The sequence below is a fragment of the Drosophila mauritiana genome, chromosome X (genome assembly GCF_004382145.1).
Source record: "Drosophila mauritiana strain mau12 chromosome X, ASM438214v1, whole genome shotgun sequence".
In the NCBI taxonomy this organism is placed as follows: Eukaryota; Metazoa; Arthropoda; class Insecta; order Diptera; family Drosophilidae; genus Drosophila; species Drosophila mauritiana.
In genome coordinates, this window is record NC_046672.1 from 16,118,131 (window position 1) to 16,140,097 (window position 21,967).

Genomic DNA, 21,967 nt, shown 5'->3' on the forward strand with positions numbered 1-21,967 from the left:
CGCAAATAGTAAATAGAATCCACGTATGTTTTCTTTTATATATTTTTAAATTTTGGGACTTAGGTGTAGGTAAATAATTATTATATAAATTAGTTTGCATAACAAATTAATATTACAAATCATTAAATAACTAAGGCCCATTTTCTAATCATCGCGGTCGGCTGAAATTGGCTTGTGACGAAGGAAATCATAAGTAACTTCCTCAGTTCACAAGTTGACCTCATCGCAACATGATGATGAATAGAAGGCCGAAGGGTTAATGTTAATGTTGGATAAACAGCGTTCGGAAGAGCTCGTCATAGAGCTGCTGTTCCGGAAACGATTGTTTAAAATTCCTTAGTTTGGCAGCTTAGAGCGACAAATGAGGCCACTCCCCACGACACTGGATTTCGTAATCAGGTTTTGGGAAGCTGGTGGTTTTCTTTTGTTGACGATCTTTGTACCGTTCATGGGCTGATTTGAACGCCGAGGAGCATCTACAGCTGGATATGCGTTGCCCTTAGAAAATAATTATGTTTTGCAATTGTGACAGCGTGGACCCAAAGTGTGTGCTCTCGGGCAGGTTCTTGATTTGCAACAACCACCGCTGGCACTCGGCGCACTTCCTCTGTCGATCCTCGCGTGTCACATCGACGCCCAGGCCATTGGCGGCCCAGGAATCGAGATTCTCCTGTATAGTTGGCAAGAAGTTCGACAGTATAATGCGCAGGGTATCACAGGCTCTCGTAAAGTGGCTGAAATAAAGATTGTGATTACTTGGGCTACCTCTTCGTTTATGTTTATCTGTACTCACAACTTGTGTTGGCTTTGTAAGAGTTCGTAAATCTCTGGCAGCACAAACATGCAGAAGTCCAAGTTCCACGAGGACCTGTAATGGTATTAAGCTCATATTGCTATCGCTATCGCTTTAATATTTATAATATTATGCTTACGGTTTCTCCAGTATGGCTCCGAGTAGATCTATGAAAATGGATTTGCCACAACTCTTTGCCTGCCTTAATGCGCCCAGCACATCGTGAGACCTACATGATTCCCAATGTATGTATCAATTGATTGATATGCTTCAAATATAACGTGCAACCAATACTTACCTTGTTGCGTGCCGCAGCAAATCCAGGCTAGACTGGCGATTGCTCAGTTCCTGCAGCACAGCCTCATGTGATCTCGAGAGCATATCGAAGTCGTGATCATCCATTATAATGCGATTGTTCATTGGCTGCTGCTGGAATAATATGACGTTGATTAAATGAAGGGCACCTAGCGAAGTTTTCAAACACTCACGTGAATTTGCTTTTCCTGAGTTTTAGCCTGGTGAGACGTACGCATATCCAGGGTGGTGCGGGATCGCATCGGTGGCTTTGTTATGATTTCCACGTTGATATTTTTCTGTTGATTGTTCTCCTTGCTGAACTGACTCTGGGCCGAGCCCATTGGCCGTTTGTTCTTGTTGACGACATTCGAGGAGGAGGACTTTTTCAGTACCATATTGTCGTCCAGCTTGTGCAGTTCCATGGAGCTGACCGAGGAGACCTGGCTTAGCTTGCTGCCACCAAAGATGCCCGTGGACGTCTGCTTTGCGCCGGCCATGTTGCTCGTTGTCCTCTTGTGCAGGGTGGTGGTAGTGGTCTTCTTGATCGACTTGGACGAGGCGTTGATCGTGGAGGTGGCGGGCACTGGCTTATAGTTATTGGTAATGTAGTTCAGGTTCTGATTGACCGGAAAGTCCTCGGCCATTTCGTAGTTATCATAGTTGTTGAGTATTGGCGGATTGCTATCGTTCAGATTGAACTCCAACTGCTGCACATCCGCCTCCTCGTTCTTGTCCAGCGAATATTGATTGTAAATGTCCGGCTTGTGCAGCGAACTGGGTTCGTTCAAGGACATCAGGCGGGTATCGATGGCCCCGTAACTACTACCATAGCTGGCCATATTATCAGGCACTCTGGAGTACTTACCCTGCCTCAGGGACGAATCGATTGCTCCGCCATATACGACATGATGCGGCGCCAGGTCCGCCGACGATCCGGCCATCGTAGCCAAGTGGACAGGTGGCAACGAGGACATTGGAGAAGTCTCCGCCGACTCCAGCACCGCCTCATTCACAACCTCCAGACTATAGTTGGGCGAGGACAATCCACTCTTGTTGCCCTCGTGCTCCTCCTGCACCTGTGCCGGCTTGGCACCACCCACTGACAGCCTGAACTTCTGGTTGCCACGTGTGAAGCTCTTTCGGTTCGTCGAGTTGTGCTTAAAGTTGGGTAGAGAGTTTGGCGGCTGATAGAACGGTATCACTCGATCCAGACTGATGGTGTTAATTGAAACGTTGTCGATCTCATGACAGCCACAGATCTGCAAAAGGAAGGGCAATGGATTTTAATGGATATTCCAGTTGTAGACATTTTACATTTAAGGTGATTCCTTAATCAAAACGACAAAACAGCTGAAGAAAATTTGTCGGATGCAATGTTTGCTAAAATAAAAACTGTGTTGACATTCCATATTTGGGTCATTATTTCCAATGTTTTGATCAAAATACCGATTATTTTTTTCGCCAAAAATCAGGAAAATTATTTTTCGCAAAAAACTCAATTTTCAAGTTGACTTTTTTGGCTATAACTTGACTAAAAATTCTCACACAGCAAAAAGAAGTACCATTTTATACTCCTTACAACCAATACTAACAACTTCTGTCACTTTTAAACTAATTTTGTAAAATTAATTTTTGGCCAAATTTTCGCATTTTTTGTAAGGGGTACCATCATCAAAATTTGCGAAAAATTGAAAAATCCTAAAATTCCCAAACTTGAATGTAAATCGATTGGGATTTAAAAAACAAACCCAACGAGGTATGACATTCCCTATTTGGGTCATTATTTCCAATGTTTTGATCAAAATACCGATTATTTTTTTCGCCAAAAATCAGGAAAATTATTTTTCGCAAAAAACTCAATTTTCAAGTTGACTTTTTTGGCTATAACTTGACTAAAAATTCTCACACAGCAAAAACAAGTACCATTTTATACTCCTTACAACCAATACTAACAACTTCTGTCACTTTTAAACTAATTTTGTAAATTTAATTTTTGGCCAAATTTTCGCATTTTTTGTAAGGGGTACCATCATCAAAATTTGCGAAAAATAGAAAAATCCTAAAATTCCCAAACTTGAATGCAAATCGATTGGGATTTAAAAAACAAACCCAACGAGGTATGACATTCCCTATTTGGGTTATTATTTCCAATGTTTTGATCAAAATATCGATTATTTTTTTCGCCAAAAATCAGGAAAATTATTTTTCGCAAAAAACTCAATTTTCAAGTTGACTTTTTTGGCTATAACTTGACTAAAAATTCTCACACAGCAAAAAGAAGTACCATTTTATACTCCTTACAACCAATACTAACAACTTCTGTCACTTTTAAACTAATTTTGTAAAATTAATTTTTGGCCAAATTTTCGCATTTTTTGTAAGGGGTACCATCATCAAAATTTGCGAAAAATTGAAAAATCCTAAAATTCCCAAACTTGAATGCAAATCGATTGGGATTTAAAAAACAAACCCAACGAGGTATGACATTCCCTATTTGGGTCATTATTTCCAATGTTTTGATCAAAATACCGATTATTTTTTTCGCCAAAAATCAGGAAAATTATTTTTCGCAAAAAACTCAATTTTCAAGTTGACTTTTTTGGCTATAACTTGACTAAAAATTCTCACACAGCAAAAACAAGTACCATTTTATACTCCTTACAACCAATACTAACAACTTCTGTCACTTTTAAACTAATTTTGTAAATTTAATTTTTGGCCAAATTTTCGCATTTTTTGTAAGGGGTACGTACCATCATCAAAATTTGCGAAAAATTGAAAAATCCTAAAATTCCCAAACTTGAATGCAAATCGATTGGGATTTAAAAAACAAACCCAACGAGGTATGACATTCCATATTTGGGTCATTAATTCCAATGTTTTGATCAAAATACCGATTATTTTTTTTCGCCAAAAATCAGGAAAATTATTTTTCGCAAAAAACTCAATTTTCAAGTTGACTTTTTTGGCTATAACTTGACTAAAAATTCTCACACAGCAAAAAGAAGTACCATTTTATACTCCTTACAACCAATACTAACAACTTCTGTCACTTTTAAACTAATTTTGTAAAATTAATTTTTGCCCAAATTTTCGCATTTTTTGTAAGGGGTACCATCATCAAAATTTGCGAAAAATTGAAAAATCCTAAAATTCCCAAACTTGAATGCAAATCGATTGGGATTTAAAAAACAAACCCAACGAGGTATGACATTCCATATTTGGGTCATTAATTCCAATGTTTTGATCAAAATACCAATTATTTTTTTCGCCAAAAATCAGGAAAATTATTTTTCGCAAAAAACTCAATTTTCAAGTTGACTTTTTTGGCTATAACTTGACTAAAAATTCTCACACAGCAAAAAGAAGTACCATTTTATACTCCTTACAACCAATACTAACAACTTCTGTCACTTTTAAACTAATTTTGTAAATTTAATTTTTGGCCAAATTTTCGCATTTTTTGTAAGGGATACCATCATCAAAATTTGCGAAAAATTGAAAAATCCTAAAATTCCCAAACTTGAATGCAAATCGATTGGGATTTAAAAAACAAACCCAACGAGGTATGACATTCCATATTTGGGTCATTAATTCCAATGTTTTGATCAAAATACCGATTATTTTTTTCGCCAAAAATCAGGAAAATTATTTTTCGCAAAAAACTCAATTTTCAAGTTGACTTTTTTGGCTATAACTTGACTAAAAATTCTCACACAGCAAAAAGAAGTACCATTTTATACTCCTTACAACCAATACTAACAACTTCTGTCACTTTTAAACTAATTTTGTAAAATTAATTTTTGGCCAAATTTTCGCATTTTTTGTAAGGGGTACCATCATCAAAATTTACGAAAAATTGAAAAATCCTAAAATTCCCAAACTTGAATGCAAATCGATTGGGATTTAAAAAACAAACCAAACGAGGTATGACATTCCATATTTGGGTCATTAATTCCAATGTTTTGATCAAAATACCGATTATTTTTTTCGCCAAAAATCAGGAAAATTATTTTTCGCAAAAAACTCAATTTTCAAGTTGACTTTTTTGGCTATAACTTGACTAAAAATTCTCACACAGCAAAAAGAAGTACCATTTTATACTCCGTACAACCAATACTAACAACTTCTGTCACTTTTAAACTAATTTTGTAAATTTAATTTTTGGCCAAATTTTCGCATTTTTTGTAAGGGGTACCATCATCAAAATTTACGAAAAATTGAAAAATCCTAAAATTCCCAAACTTGAATGCAAATCGATTGGGATTTAAAAAACAAACCAAACGAGGTATGACATTCCATATTTGGGTCATTAATTCCAATGTTTTTATCAAAATACCGATTATTTTTTTCGCCAAAAATCAGGAAAATTATTTTTCGCAAAAAACTCAATTTTCAAGTTGACTTTTTTGGCTATAACTTGACTAAAAATTCTCACACAGCAAAAAGAAGTACCATTTTATACTCCTTACAACCAATACTAACAACTTCTGTCACTTTTAAACTAATTTTGTAAATTTAATTTTTGGCCAAATTTTCGCATTTTTTGTAAGGGGTACCATCATCAAAATTTGCGAAAAATTGAAAAATCCTAAAATTCCCAAACTTGAATGCAAATCGATTGGGATTTAAAAAACAAACCCAACGAGGTATGACATTCCATATTTGGGTCATTAATTCCAATGTTTTGATCAAAATACCGATTATTTTTTTCGCCAAAAATCAGGAAAATTATTTTTCGCAAAAAACTCAATTTTCAAGTTGACTTTTTTGGCTATAACTTGACTAAAAATTCTCACACAGCAAAAAGAAGTACCATTTTATACTCCTTACAACCAATACTAACAACTTCTGTCACTTTTAAACTAATTTTGTAAAATTAATTTTTGGCCAAATTTTCGCATTTTTTGTAAGGGGTACCATCATCAAAATTTGCGAAAAATTGAAAAATCCTAAAATTCCCAAACTTGAATGCAAATCGATTGGGATTTAAAAAAACAAACCCAACGAGGTATGACATTCCCTATTTGGGTCATTAATTCCAATGTTTTGATCAAAATACCGATTATTTTTTTCGCCAAAAATCAGGAAAATTATTTTTCGCAAAAAACTCAATTTTCAAGTTGACTTTTTTGGCTATAACTTGACTAAAAATTCTCACACAGCAAAAAGAAGTACCATTTTATACTCCTTACAACCAATACTAACAACTTCTGTCACTTTTAAACTAATTTTGTAAAATTAATTTTTGGCCAAATTTTCGCATTTTTTGTAAGGGGTACCATCATCAAAATTTGCGAAAAATTGAAAAATCCTAAAATTCCCAAACTTGAATGCAAATCGATTGGGATTTAAAAAAACAAACCCAACGAGGTATGACATTCCCTATTTGGGTCATTATTTCCAATGTTTTGATAAAAATACCGATTATTTTTTTCGCCAAAAATCAGGAAAATTATTTTTCGCAAAAAACTCAATTTTCAAGTTGACTTTTTTGGCTATAACTTGACTAAAAATTCTCACACAGCAAAAAGAAGTACCATTTTATACTCCGTACAACCAATACTAACAACTTCTGTCACTTTTAAACTAATTTTGTAAATTTAATTTTTGGCCAAATTTTCGCATTTTTTGTAAGGGGTACCATCATCAAAATTTGCGAAAAATTGAAAAATCCTAAAATTCCCAAACTTGAATGCAAATCGATTGGGATTTAAAAAAACAAACCCAACGAGGTATGACATTCCCTATTTGGGTCATTAATTCCAATGTTTTGATCAAAATACCGATTATTTTTTTCGCCAAAAATCAGGAAAATTATTTTTCGCAAAAAACTCAATTTTCAAGTTGACTTTTTTGGCTATAACTTGACTAAAAATTCTCACACAGCAAAAAGAAGTACCATTTTATACTCCTTACAACCAATACTAACAACTTCTGTCACTTTTAAACTAATTTTGTAAAATTAATTTTTGGCCAAATTTTCGCATTTTTTGTAAGGGGTACCATCATCAAAATTTGCGAAAAATTGAAAAATCCTAAAATTCCCAAACTTGAATGCAAATCGATTGGGATTTAAAAAAACAAACCCAACGAGGTATGACATTCCCTATTTGGGTCATTAATTCCAATGTTTTGATCAAAATACCGATTATTTTTTTTGCCAAAAATCAGGAAAAGTATTTTTCGCAAAAAACTCAATTTTCAAGTTGACTTTTTTGGCTATAACTTGACTAAAAATTCTCACACAGCAAAAAGAAGTACCATTTTATACTCCGTACAACCAATACTAACAACTTCTGTCACTTTTAAACTAATTTTGTAAATTTAATTTTTGGCCAAATTTTCGCATTTTTTGTAAGGGGTACCATCATCAAAATTTGCAAAAAATTGAAAAATCCTAAAATTCCCAAACTTGAATGCAAATCGATTGGGATTTAAAAAACAAACCCAACGAGGTATGACATTCCATATTTGGGTCATTATTTCCAATGTTTTGATCAGAATACCGATTATATTTTTCGCCAAAAATCAGGAAAATTATTTTTCGCAAAAAACTCAATTTTCAAGTTGACTTTTTTTGGCTATAACTTGACTAAAAATTCTCACACAGCAAAAAGAAGTACCATTTTATACTCCTTACAACCAATACTAACAACTTCTGTCACTTTTAAACTAATTTTGTAAATTTAATTTTTGGCCAAATTTTCGCATTTTTTGTAAGGGGTACCATCATCAAAATTTGCGAAAAATTGAAAAATCCTAAAATTCCCAAACTTGAATGCAAATCGATTGGGATTTAAAAAACAAACCCAACGAGGTATGACATTCCATATTTGGGTCATTAATTCCAATGTTTTGATCAAAATACCAATTATTTTTTTCGCCAAAAATCAGGAAAATTATTTTTCGCAAAAAACTCAATTTTCAAGTTGACTTTTTTGGCTATAACTTGACTAAAAATTCTCACACAGCAAAAAGAAGTACCATTTTATACTCCTTACAACCAATACTAACAACTTCTGTCACTTTTAAACTAATTTTGTAAATTTAATTTTTGGCCAAATTTTCGCATTTTTTGTAAGGGGTACCATCATCAAAATTTGCGAAAAATTGAAAAATCCTAAAATTCCCAAACTTGAATGCAAATCGATTGGGATTTAAAAAACAAACCCAACGAGGTATGACATTCCATATTTGGGTCATTAATTCCAATGTTTTGATCAAAATACCGATTATTTTTTTCGCCAAAAATCAGGAAAATTATTTTTCGCAAAAAACTCAATTTTCAAGTTGACTTTTTTGGCTATAACTTGACTAAAAATTCTCACACAGCAAAAAGAAGTACCATTTTATACTCCTTACAACCAATACTAACAACTTCTGTCACTTTTAAACTAATTTTGTAAAATTAATTTTTGGCCAAATTTTCGCATTTTTTGTAAGGGGTACCATCATCAAAATTTGCGAAAAATTGAAAAATACTAAAATTCCCAAACTTGAATTCAAATCGATTGGGATTTAAAAAACAAACCCAACGAGGTATGACATTCCCTATTTGGGTCATTATTTCCAATGTTTTCATCAAAATACCGATTATTTTTTTCGCCAAAAATCAGGAAAATTATTTTTCGCAAAAAACTAAATTTTCAAGTTGACTTTTTTGGCTATAACTTGACTAAAAATTCTCACACAGCAAAAAGAAGTACCATTTTATACTCCGTACAACCAATACTAACAACTTCTGTCACTTTTAAACTAATTTTGTAAATTTAATTTTTGGCCAAATTTTCGCATTTTTTGTAAGGGGTACCATCATCAAAATTTGCGAAAAAATTGAAAAATCCTAAAATTCCCAAACTTGAATGCAAATCGATTGGGATTTAAAAAACAAACCCAACGAGGTATGACATTCCATATTTGGGTCATTAATTCCAATGTTTTGATCAAAATACCGATTATTTTTTTTGCCAAAAATCAGGAAAATTATTTTTCGCAAAAAACTCAATTTTCAAGTTGACTTTTTTGGCTATAACTTGACTAAAAATTCTCACACAGCAAAAAGAAGTACCATTTTATACTCCTTACAACCAATACTAACAACTTCTGTCACTTTTAAACTAATTTTGTAAAATTAATTTTTGGCCAAATTTTCGCATTTTTTGTAAGGGGTACCATCATCAAAATTTACGAAAAATTGAAAAATCCTAAAATTCCCAAACTTGAATGCAAATCGATTGGGATTTAAAAAACAAACCCAACGAGGTATGACATTCCATATTTGGGTCATTAATTCCAATGTTTTGATCAAAATACCGATTATTTTTTTCGCCAAAAATCAGGAAAATTATTTTTCGCAAAAAACTCAATTTTCAAGTTGACTTTTTTGGCTATAACTTGACTAAAAATTCTCACACAGCAAAAAGAAGTACCATTTTATACTCCTTACAACCAATACTAACAACTTCTGTCACTTTTAAACTAATTTTGTAAAATTAATTTTTGGCCAAATTTTCGCATTTTTTGTAAGGGGTACCATCATCAAAATTTGCGAAAAATTGAAAAATACTAAAATTCCCAAACTTGAATGCAAATCGATTGGGATTTAAAAAACAAACCCAACGAGGTATGACATTCCCTATTTGGGTCATTATTTCCAATGTTTTCATCAAAATACCGATTATTTTTTTCGCCAAAAATCAGGAAAATTATTTTTCGCAAAAAACTCAATTTTCAAGTTGACTTTTTTGGCTATAACTTGACTAAAAATTCTCACACAGCAAAAAGAAGTACCATTTTATACTCCGTACAACCAATACTAACAACTTCTGTCACTTTTAAACTAATTTTGTAAATTTAATTTTTGGCCAAATTTTCGCATTTTTTGTAAGGGGTCATCATCAAAATTTGCGAAAAATTGAAAAATCTTAAAATTCCCAAACTTGAATGCAAATCGATTGGGATTTAAAAAACAAAACCCAACGAGGTATGACATTCCATATTTGGGTCATTAATTCCAATGTTTTGATCAAAATACCGATTATTTTTTTTGCCAAAAATCAGGAAAATTATTTTTCGCAAAAAACTCAATTTTCAAGTTGACTTTTTTGGCTATAACTTGACTAAAAATTCTCACACAGCAAAAAGAAGTACCATTTTATACTCCTTACAACCAATACTAACAACTTCTGTCACTTTTAAACTAATTTTGTAAAATTAATTTTTGGCCAAATTTTCGCATTTTTTGTAAGGGGTACCATCATCAAAATTTACGAAAAATTGAAAAATCCTAAAATTCCCAAACTTGAATGCAAATCGATTGGGATTTAAAAAACAAACCCAACGAGGTATGACATTCCATATTTGGGTCATTAATTCCAATGTTTTGATCAAAATACCGATTATTTTTTTCGCCAAAAATCAGGAAAATTATTTTTCGCAAAAAACTCAATTTTCAAGTTGACTTTTTTGGCTATAACTTGACTAAAAATTCTCACACAGCAAAAAGAAGTACCATTTTATACTCCTTACAACCAATACTAACAACTTCTGTCACTTTTAAACTAATTTTGTAAAATTAATTTTTGGCCAAATTTTCGCATTTTTTGTAAGGGGTACCATCATCAAAATTTGCGAAAAATTGAAAAATACTAAAATTCCCAAACTTGAATGCAAATCGATTGGGATTTAAAAAACAAACCCAACGAGGTATGACATTCCCTATTTGGGTCATTATTTCCAATGTTTTCATCAAAATACCGATTATTTTTTTCGCCAAAAATCAGGAAAATTATTTTTCGCAAAAAACTCAATTTTCAAGTTGACTTTTTTGGCTATAACTTGACTAAAAATTCTCACACAGCAAAAAGAAGTACCATTTTATACTCCGTACAACCAATACTAACAACTTCTGTCACTTTTAAACTAATTTTGTAAATTTAATTTTTGGCCAAATTTTCGCATTTTTTGTAAGGGGTCATCATCAAAATTTGCGAAAAATTGAAAAATCCTAAAATTCCCAAACTTGAATGCAAATCGATTGGGATTTAAAAAACAAACCCAACGAGGTATGACATTCCATATTTGGGTCATTAATTCCAATGTTTTGATCAAAATACCGATTATTTTTTTTGCCAAAAATCAGGAAAATTATTTTTCGCAAAAAACTCAATTTTCAAGTTGACTTTTTTGGCTATAACTTGACTAAAAATTCTCACACAGCAAAAAGAAGTACCATTTTATACTCCTTACAACCAATACTAACAACTTCTGTCACTTTTAAACTAATTTTGTAAAATTAATTTTTGGCCAAATTTTCGCATTTTTTGTAAGGGGTACCATCATCAAAATTTGCGAAAAATTGAAAAATCCTAAAATTCCCAAACTTGAATGCAAATCGATTGGGATTTAAAAAACAAACCCAACGAGGTATGACATTCCATATTTGGGTCATTAATTCCAATGTTTTGATCAAAATACCAATTATTTTTTTCGCCAAAAATCAGGAAAATTATTTTTCGCAAAAAACTCAATTTTCAAGTTGACTTTTTTGGCTATAACTTGACTAAAAATTCTCACACAGCAAAAAGAAGTACCATTTTATACTCCTTACAACCAATACTAACAACTTCTGTCACTTTTAAACTAATTTTGTAAAATTAATTTTTGGCCAAATTTTCGCATTTTTTGTAAGGGGTACCATCATCAAAATTTGCGAAAAATTGAAAAATCCTAAAATTCCCAAACTTGAATGCAAATCGATTGGGATTTAAAAAACAAACCCAACGAGGTATGACATTCCCTATTTGGGTCATTATTTCCAATGTTTTGATCAAAATACCGATTATTTTTTTCGCCAAAAATCAGGAAAATTATTTTTCGCAAAAAACTCAATTTTCAAGTTGACTTTTTTGGCTATAACTTGACTAAAAATTCTCACACAGCAAAAAGAAGTACCATTTTATTCTCCTTACAACCAATACTAACAACTTCTGTCACTTTTAAACTAATTTTGTAAATTTAATTTTTGGCCAAATTTTCGCATTTTTTGTAAGGGGTACCATCATCAAAATTTGCGAAAAATTGAAAAATCCTAAAATTCCCAAACTTGAATGCAAATCGATTGGGATTTAAAAAACAAACCCAACGAGGTATGACATTCCATATTTGGGTCATTAATTCCAATGTTTTGATCAAAATACCAATTATTTTTTTCGCCAAAAATCAGGAAAATTATTTTTCGCAAAAAACTCAATTTTCAAGTTGACTTTTTTGGCTATAACTTGACTAAAAATTCTCACACAGCAAAAAGAAGTACCATTTTATACTCCTTACAACCAATACTAACAACTTCTGTCACTTTTAAACTAATTTTGTAAATTTAATTTTTGGCCAAATTTTCGCATTTTTTGTAAGGGGTACCATCATCAAAATTTGCGAAAAATTGAAAAATCCTAAAATTCCCAAACTTGAATGCAAATCGATTGGGATTTAAAAAACAAACCCAACGAGGTATGACATTCCCTATTTGGGTCATTATTTCCAATGTTTTGATCAAAATACCGATTATTTTTTTCGCCAAAAATCAGGAAAATTATTTTTCGCAAAAAACTCAATTTTCAAGTAGACTTTCACTTGTCTAAAAATTCTCACACAGCAAGAAGAAGTACCATTTTATACTCCTTACAACCAATACTAACAACTTCTGTCACTTTTAAACTAATTTTGTAAAATTTATTTTTGGCTAAATTTTCGCATTTTTTGTAAGGGGTACCATCATCAAAATTTGCGAAAAATTGAAAAATCCTAGAATTCCCAAACTTGAATGCAAATCGATTGGGATTTAAAAAACAAACCCAACGAGGTATGACATTCCCTATTTGGGTTATTATTTGGAATGTTTTGATCAAAATATCGATTATTTTTTTCACCAAAAATCAGGAAAATTATTTTTCGCAAATAACTCAATTTTCAAGTTGACTTTTTTGGCTATAACTTGACTAAAAATTCTCACACAGCAAAAAGAAGTACCATTTTATACTCCTTACAACCAATACTAACAACTTCTGTCACTTTTAAACTAATTTTGTAAATTTAATTTTTGGCCAAATTTTCGCATTTTTTGTAAGGGGTACCATCATCAAAATTTGCGAAAAATTGAAAAATCCTAGAATTCCCAAACTTGAATGCAAATCGATTGGGATTTAAAAAACAAACCCAACGAGGTATGACATTCCCTATTTGGGTTATTATTTCCAATGTTTTGATCAAAATATCGATTATTTTTTTCGCCAAAAATCAGGAAAATTATTTTTCGCAAAAAACTCAATTTTCAAGTTGACTTTTTTGGCTATAACTTGACTAAAAATTCTCACACAGCAAAAAGAAGTACCATTTTATTCTCCTTACAACCAATACTAACAACTTCTGTCACTTTTAAACTAATTTTGTAAATTTAATTTTTGGCCAAATTTTCGCATTTTTTGTAAGGGGTACCATCATCAAAATTTGCGAAAAATTGAAAAATCCTAAAATTCCCAAACTTGAATGCAAATCGATTGGGATTTAAAAAACAAACCCAACGAGGTATGACATTCCATATTTGGGTCATTAATTCCAATGTTTTGATCAAAATACCAATTATTTTTTTCGCCAAAAATCAGGAAAATTATTTTTCGCAAAAAACTCAATTTTCAAGTTGACTTTTTTGGCTATAACTTGACTAAAAATTCTCACACAGCAAAAAGAAGTACCATTTTATACTCCTTACAACCAATACTAACAACTTCTGTCACTTTTAAACTAATTTTGTAAATTTAATTTTTGGCCAAATTTTCGCATTTTTTGTAAGGGGTACCATCATCAAAATTTGCGAAAAATTGAAAAATCCTAAAATTCCCAAACTTGAATGCAAATCGATTGGGATTTAAAAAACAAACCCAACGAGGTATGACATTCCCTATTTGGGTCATTATTTCCAATGTTTTGATCAAAATACCGATTATTTTTTTCGCCAAAAATCAGGAAAATTATTTTTCGCAAAAAACTCAATTTTCAAGTAGACTTTCACTTGTCTAAAAATTCTCACACAGCAAGAAGAAGTACCATTTTATACTCCTTACAACCAATACTAACAACTTCTGTCACTTTTAAACTAATTTTGTAAAATTTATTTTTGGCTAAATTTTCGCATTTTTTGTAAGGGGTACCATCATCAAAATTTGCGAAAAATTGAAAAATCCTAGAATTCCCAAACTTGAATGCAAATCGATTGGGATTTAAAAAACAAACCCAACGAGGTATGACATTCCCTATTTGGGTTATTATTTGGAATGTTTTGATCAAAATATCGATTATTTTTTTCACCAAAAATCAGGAAAATTATTTTTCGCAAATAACTCAATTTTCAAGTTGACTTTTTTGGCTATAACTTGACTAAAAATTCTCACACAGCAAAAAGAAGTACCATTTTATACTCCTTACAACCAATACTAACAACTTCTGTCACTTTTAAACTAATTTTGTAAATTTAATTTTTGGCCAAATTTTCGCATTTTTTGTAAGGGGTACCATCATCAAAATTTGCGAAAAATTGAAAAATCCTAGAATTCCCAAACTTGAATGCAAATCGATTGGGATTTAAAAAACAAACCCAACGAGGTATGACATTCCCTATTTGGGTTATTATTTCCAATGTTTTGATCAAAATATCGATTATTTTTTTCGCCAAAAATCAGGAAAATTATTTTTCGCAAAAAACTCAATTTTCAAGTTGACTTTTTTGGCTATAACTTGACTAAAAATTCTCACACAGCAAAAAGAAGTACCATTTTATACTCCTTACAACCAATACTAACAACTTCTGTCACTTTTAAACTAATTTTGTAAATTTAATTTTTGGCCAAATTTTCGCATTTTTTGTAAGGGGTACCATCATCAAAATTTGCGAAAAATTGAAAAATCCTAGAATTCCCAAACTTGAATGCAAATCGATTGGGATTTAAAAAACAAACCCAACGAGGTATGACATTCCCTATTTGGGTTATTATTTCCAATGTTTTGATCAAAATATCGATTATTTTTTTCGCCAAAAATCAGGAAAATTATTTTTCGCAAAAAACTCAATTTTCAAGTTGACTTTTTTGGCTATAACTTGACTAAAAATTCTCACACAGCAAAAAGAAGTACCATTTTATACTCCTTACAACCAATACTAACAACTTCTGTCACTTTTAAACTAATTTTGTAAATTTAATTTTTGGCCAAATTTTCGCATTTTTTGTAAGGGGTACCATCATCAAAATTTGCGAAAAATTGAAAAATCCTAAAATTCCCAAACTTGAATGCAAATCGATTGGGATTTAAAAAACAAACCCAACGAGGTATTTTTTTTTTTTTTTTTTTTTTTTTTTTTTTTTTTTTTTTTTGGATATATTAATTTAAAACTGTCCTTCGCGGACAATCATTAAATTTGATGACTAAACTTAACGGTAGAGAATTAATTGATTACATAAATTGTTGCGAAACTATACAATAACTGTCAATATTGTATGTATGATGTATATAATAATGTATGGGTCATTATTTCGAATGTTTTGATCAAAATACCGATTATTTTTTATTCTGACCATAATACTGATTATTTTTTTCAAAAAATCAGGATAACAAGATTTCGAAGTGTACTTTGCTTAAAAAGTGAGTGCTTTAACTTACCAACTTATTGTTAACCACTTTCATGTCCGCCAAGGAGGACCAGGTGCTTTTAATATGGTCTAGCTCACGATCCGGTTCCCATCCAATAACGGAAATGCCCGAAGAACTGCCGACAAAAAGGCACTCGCCATTGTCACTGAAATAAATGAAGTTGAACATGCAGATTATTATAATTTATGCGCTATTTGGCACAATTACTATATATTTAAATATATATCACGATTACGCATTCTTCTTTGCAGGACTCACCTAAAGGTTATACACCTGATGGCCTGGCCATAGAAGTGCGTGGTCTGCGAGACGAGCTGCTGGTGCTCCAAATCATAAATGGACACTGTGCCATCGACGCGACCGGCGGCCAGCAGGAACTCGAACGGATGGAATTGCACGCATGTGATGGCCGTGACCGGCGGATCGGCTATGAACTCCATTATCTGTTTGCTCTTCCGTATGTCCCAGATGAGTATGGAACCCTCCAAACCAGCAGAGGCGATCCAAAGTCCATCCGGCGAGAATTTTACGGAATTCACGTGGGACATGTGGCCGCGACATACCTTAATGCAGTTGTTTTCGTTCTGCACGTCCCACAGCCTGAAATGCAGAGATATGGAAGTTAATAGTTAGTTAAATAAGGAAGGAAACAATATGTTAATAACTCAATTTATTGTTCTATGTTAAATGAAGAGACATTATTGAAATTGAAATGACGATAAGTGTAATTTCCATAATTATGCATTTTTAAATTTAAACGCCTGGAAAATGGAAATGGGTTGGAGACTTTGCTACGGCTTAGCGGAGTTCCGAACCGATGCACTGCTTTCCAGCATTTTGACGGCACTACTTTCTAGTGCTCACAAACGTACGAACGCGGGAAGTATATTTTAGTGCATTTTCGTGGGGTGAACCGATTAAACGATTGCAAAATTATCTCGACAGCGGATAGTAATGCACTTTGTACCAGCGATACTGGGTTAATCTGTGCATTCGGGCATACCACACCACCACACCATCGCACAGCTAATCTTCGAGAATTGTAAGTGAACCGTGGTTAACGTGTGTGTGGTCCATTTCACGCAGTTCGAATAACTGTGCTGTCGTCACTGTGCCAATGTATCTTGTATCTCGGACTTCGTTGCTTTCGGTGCCATCCGAAGCACTTGGCTGTGAACCATGAACCCCTGGACTTGGACCATATCGCCTGGGTAACGTTCTTCAGTCGAAGAGCCCAAAGTTACACTCACATATGCGAGGGCCGATAGCATTATCGCTCAAGATTAAGCCCGATTGAAAAGAAGTGCTCCTCTCCTTTCAATTTTGATTATTAGCCAACCAGTTTATTTTCATCGTTTCATTCGTATTTTGCAGCCGAGAGCGTTGCCGCAGAGACCGGATTTGTGCAGCGAAACCAGAAATTGCGATTGCGATTGACCAACAGACAGACCATGTCCTCATCCGATGGAAAACTTCGTTACGACGGCCGTGTGGCGGTGGTGACGGGAGCTGGCGCCGGTTTGGGCCGCGAGTACGCACTGCTCTTCGCGGAGCGTGGCGCCAAGGTGGTGGTCAACGATCTGGGTGGCACCCACTCCGGCGAGGGAGCCTCGCAGCGAGCCGCCGACATTGTGGTGGATGAGATCCGTAAGGCCGGCGGCGAGGCGGTGGCCGACTACAACTCGGTGATCGATGGGGCAAAGGTCATCGAGACGGCCATCAATGCTTTCGGACGCGTCGATATCCTGGTCAACAATGCCGGCATTCTGCGCGACAGGAGTCTGGTGAAGACCAGCGAACAGGACTGGAATCTGGTCAACGATGTCCATCTGAAGGGCAGCTTCAAGTGCACCCAGGCGGCATTCCCGTACATGAAGAAGCAGAACTATGGCCGCATCATCATGACCTCGTCCAACTCGGGCATCTATGGTAATTTCGGGCAGGCCAACTACTCGGCCGCCAAGATGGGCCTCATCGGATTGGCCAACACGGTGGCCATCGAGGGCGCCCGCAACAACGTACTTTGCAACGTCATCGTGCCCACTGCAGCCAGTCGAATGACCGAGGGCATCCTGCCCGACATCCTCTTCAACGAGCTGAAGCCCAAGCTTATTGCTCCCGTGGTGGCCTACTTGTGCCACGAGTCCTGCGAGGATAATGGTGAGTGGGATCCGAAGTTATGCGAGAATTGCATTATCCCAGAAATGGTTATCATATGAATTTGTATCAATTTAACCCTTTGAGAATCACAAAATTATGCAATTTTGGACAACCAATGCTAAGGCATCTATAATATGTCCAGTAGTCCAATCCAAATGGTCAACATAATCTGCCTGATTAGGGAAATTCATACTGATAGCGTTTAAACTTAGCCCGTTTATCAGGAATATATGTACATGTGTGTATATATGGGGTTTATTAATCGCTTTCTCCTCTTCTCCGGATCCACAGGTAGCTACATCGAGAGTGCCGCCGGTTGGGCCACCAAGGTGCACATTGTTCGCGGCCAGGGCGCTGTGCTGCGTCCTTCGCTGGACGACCCCGTGACCATTGAGTACGTCAAGGATGTGTGGTCGAATGTGACCGACATGTCCAGGGCCAAGCACTTGGGTGCCATCGGAGAGGCCTCCGGCACCCTGCTGGAAGTGCTTGAGAAGCTCAAGGAAGGCGGCGGCGACGCCGTCGAGGATACCTTCGAGTTCAATAGCAAAGAGCTTATCACCTACGCCCTGGGCATTGGGGCATCCATCAAAAACGCGAAGGACATGCGCTTCCTGTACGAAAACGATGCCGATTTCGCCGCCATTCCATCTTTCTTTGTTCTGCCCGGCCTCCTGCTGCAAATGTCCACCGACAAGCTGGTCAGCAAGGCTTTGCCCAACAGCCAGGTGGACTTCACCAACATTCTGCACGGCGAACAGTATCTGGAGATCGTCGACAATCTGCCCACCAGTGGCACTTTGCTGACCAGCGGCAAGGTCTTCGATGTTATGGACAAGGGATCCGGCGCTGTGGTCGTCACCAATTGCGAGTCGTTCGACGAAAATGGCCGCCTGTTGGTGCGCAACCAGAGCAGCACTTTCGTTGTCGGCGCTGGCAAATTCGGCGGCAAGAAGGAGCCCATCGCCGGTGTAGTTCCGCTGCAGCCGGCGCCCAATCGCCAGCCGGACGCAACCGTCCAGTACGCGACCAACGAGGACCAGGCAGCGCTGTACCGTCTGTCCGGCGACAAGAACCCCCTGCATATCGATCCCCAGATGGCCCTGCTGGCCGGCTTCAAGACACCCATCCTCCATGGACTCTGCACACTGGGCTTCTCGGTGCGCGCCGTGCTCGCTCAGTTTGCGGACAACAACCCGGCTCTGTTCAAGGCAGTCAAAGTGCGCTTCTCCGGACCCGTGATTCCGGGCCAGAGTTTGCGCGTGGACATGTGGAAGCAGGGCACACGCATCAACTTCCGCACCGTGGTCGTGGAGACCGGCAAGGAGGTCATATCCGGTGCCTACGTCGACCTGAAGAGCTCACAGGCCAAGCTGTAAGCTGATCACTTAGAGACACATAGTCTGCCTTAGTCGCGATGGATCATCATTGACTTTATAATTCGTTTCGCGTCCGTTTACTCTGTACATACAATATAACAAATATGCCTATACATATGCAATTGTTGAAACGCCCGTGGTGGTAGAAGTATTTTTTTGTAACACTTTTATAACCCAATAAAACATCACCTAACTGACAAAGCAATGTTGTTTAAGATCATGGATATAATAGATCTGAGGGATAAGATAACTGAGACAAAGAATAAACTTTAGCTAAACATCACAAAGTGATATTATCTTTGTCAGTCTGTCCCCTTTTGTGCAATGTAGTGAGTCATATTATCTTAGTTTTATACATATGTAGGTCAAGTGATATCGAAGAAAAGACTATATTAATAGATGGCATCTAATATGTACACATGTGCATTAATCCAAAATAAAATCAGATTTAAGATCTTTCTTTTGTGTAGATTATAAAACCAAAATACGCGTATTCTATAGGAATAAGCACAGCTAAAAAAAGGAGGGAGAATATCGCCATCCCTTTTCAATCTACGAATACACTTTAAATCTGCCAGTTGATAAGGAAACTAGAGCTTCCGACTGACTCATGGGGTGACTCTGACTATTTATATATCGGTCCTTGGCTCACCTGACGGTGGTATCATTGCTCCCGGATACCACATATTCTCCGGACGGGTTAAAGTCCAGAGTGCGAACACTCTTCATGTGGCCATTTAGCGTGGAGTAGATTTTCTGTGAATTCAGATCCCATCTTCGGATTATTCCGATATCGTCGGCGGAGTAGACAAAGTTATCCTTATAAGCAAAACGCACGCAATCGATGGAACGATTGTGGCCTGTCAGAGACTGAAAGGAAAGGGTCACCGATTAGTACGTACATATATGTAGGAAGTAGTTAGTATTGGTATTAGCAGGTTAAACTCACCATAAAGCACTCATTTTGACCAATCGCCCAGAGGTTCACATTGCGATCCTCTCCTCCGGTGACCAGCACTCGTCCAGTTTCGCCAAGATCAAGGCTCGTGACCCTGCTATCATGTGCCTTTATATCGTCTGCAAAGGATGAGAATTGGTTAGTCCTTTTTGCCAAGTTTTCATGATATGATGATATGGTTAGTATGTACAGCTAGAGCTATAGGTTAATCAACGGATTTTGAAGATCAAAGGCAAAACTTACAACAAGTATATAATAATAATAAAAATATGATTTTTCCGTTATAGTATATATATATAATGATTTTTGAATCTTTTCAAAGGAAACTGTCGATATAAATAAATAAGTACCGTTTACGTTATCCACATTTATGAATGACAAAGATTACTAGTTATTATTTGAGAAACAAAACAGATAAGATTAAGCTATGAAAGCGATGTACATACATACATATGTACAGTATGTATGTACATACATACGTAAATGTACGCATTTCAAAGAAATTGAAAACTTGTTCGCAGATTTAAGCCTTTTTGAACTTCTACAGTTCTGAATATTCAATTGAAGTCTTCTAAAGGCTATATACAAATATTATTTTAAAGTCTGGAAAAGCAGTATGCTGTTTATTTGATATTGATATTGCGTTGTAAAGCAAGATATTAATTATTTTAAAACGAACAATTCGGCTGCAGCTGCACTCAATGTACATAACTACATACATACATATGTACATCTGGGGATTTTCCTATTGGGTATCTGCATTGTTTATAAGAACGCATGGTATTGTTTTAAAAGTTACTGAAGTTGCATGCAACACTAGAATTTACGATAGTATTTCAACCACGCACACACACACATATACACGCAGTCGTATTTGTACGTGCTTGTGCGTGTGTCGGAATATACAACGGTACTTTCGAACATTCGGTTTACTTACAGATCTTGGATATCAGTTTTCTGGGCAGCGCCATAATCAATCAAATTGTTGTTATATAAATACGCTGGCAGCTGCTAAATTCGCTCCGAATGCCAGGTTTTCGAATAAATATTATCTTTTTGTAGCAGGTGTGAGCCAAAGTCTGTGATCAGCTGTCTGGGCTCCCGTCTTTCTTGGGCAAAATGAAGACCACTTATTTACGAAACGAACAAATAAGCGCACTGAAACAAAATCACACGGTGTGTAAAACCTTTACGAGCCAATATCACCGCGATCGCATTGTTTAAAAACAGATAGTCTTAATGTTTAATCGGGCAATTCTTATTAACAAAAACAAATGCACATCACATTGTAATTACAGCGACGACGAGGGCTGCAGCAAGCTGTCGATGAACACCGATTACCAGGGCCGGCATAGCGAGTGCATTTTGTGTGCATTTAATGTAACATTTGTTTGTTATAATAATTATTATATATAAATATATATAATAATAAAATAAAAAAATTTTGATTATTTTATAACAATATTAACATACAATGAAAAAATAAATTAATTGAAATTTTACCTAGTTATTTACAACCTTGAAGCTGTAAAACGGCTTAAAAAAGCATTATAGCATTTAAATAGACTTCAATCTGGAATAGAATAGAATACCAAGGATAGACTGAAATAAAAACAATTGTATTGTTTCTGATACATTATATCGGAAACGATATATCGTTCGTTCACTGCGAAACAG

General features: G+C 35.3%; 2 protein-coding genes across 4 annotated transcripts; one reads left to right on the forward strand and one right to left on the reverse strand.

Moving 5' to 3' along the window:
* Window positions 1–24: 24 nt before the first annotated feature.
* Window positions 25–21,596, reverse strand: LOC117148632 (katanin p80 WD40 repeat-containing subunit B1). Of its 2 annotated transcripts, none has more exons than XM_033316133.1 (10): window positions 21,228–21,596; window positions 20,282–20,409; window positions 19,985–20,202; window positions 16,052–16,393; window positions 15,803–15,938; window positions 1,282–2,349; window positions 1,092–1,219; window positions 933–1,022; window positions 794–868; window positions 25–734 (listed from the first exon to the last, which is right to left on the reverse strand). In XM_033316133.1, exons 1-10 carry the CDS (start codon window positions 21,259–21,261, stop codon window positions 500–502), a joined length of 2,454 nt encoding a protein of 817 aa, XP_033172024.1. In that variant the 5' UTR covers window positions 21,262–21,596; the 3' UTR covers window positions 25–499. The 2 variants fall into 2 exon arrangements, with proteins under 2 accessions (XP_033172024.1, XP_033172023.1); XM_033316132.1 differs by having other exon boundaries at window positions 1,092–1,222.
* On the forward strand, window positions 16,685–19,537 carry LOC117148633 (peroxisomal multifunctional enzyme type 2). 2 transcript variants are annotated; one of them, XM_033316134.1, is made up of 3 exons: window positions 16,685–16,835; window positions 17,168–17,953; window positions 18,245–19,537. In XM_033316134.1, the coding sequence occupies exons 2-3, from the start codon at window positions 17,245–17,247 to the stop codon at window positions 19,330–19,332; spliced, it is 1,797 nt and encodes a 598-aa protein (XP_033172025.1). In that variant the 5' UTR covers window positions 16,685–16,835; window positions 17,168–17,244; the 3' UTR covers window positions 19,333–19,537. The 2 variants fall into 2 exon arrangements, with proteins under 2 accessions (XP_033172025.1, XP_033172026.1); XM_033316135.1 differs by lacking the exon at window positions 16,685–16,835 and adding an exon at window positions 16,896–17,004.
* Window positions 21,597–21,967: the final 371 nt, after the last annotated feature.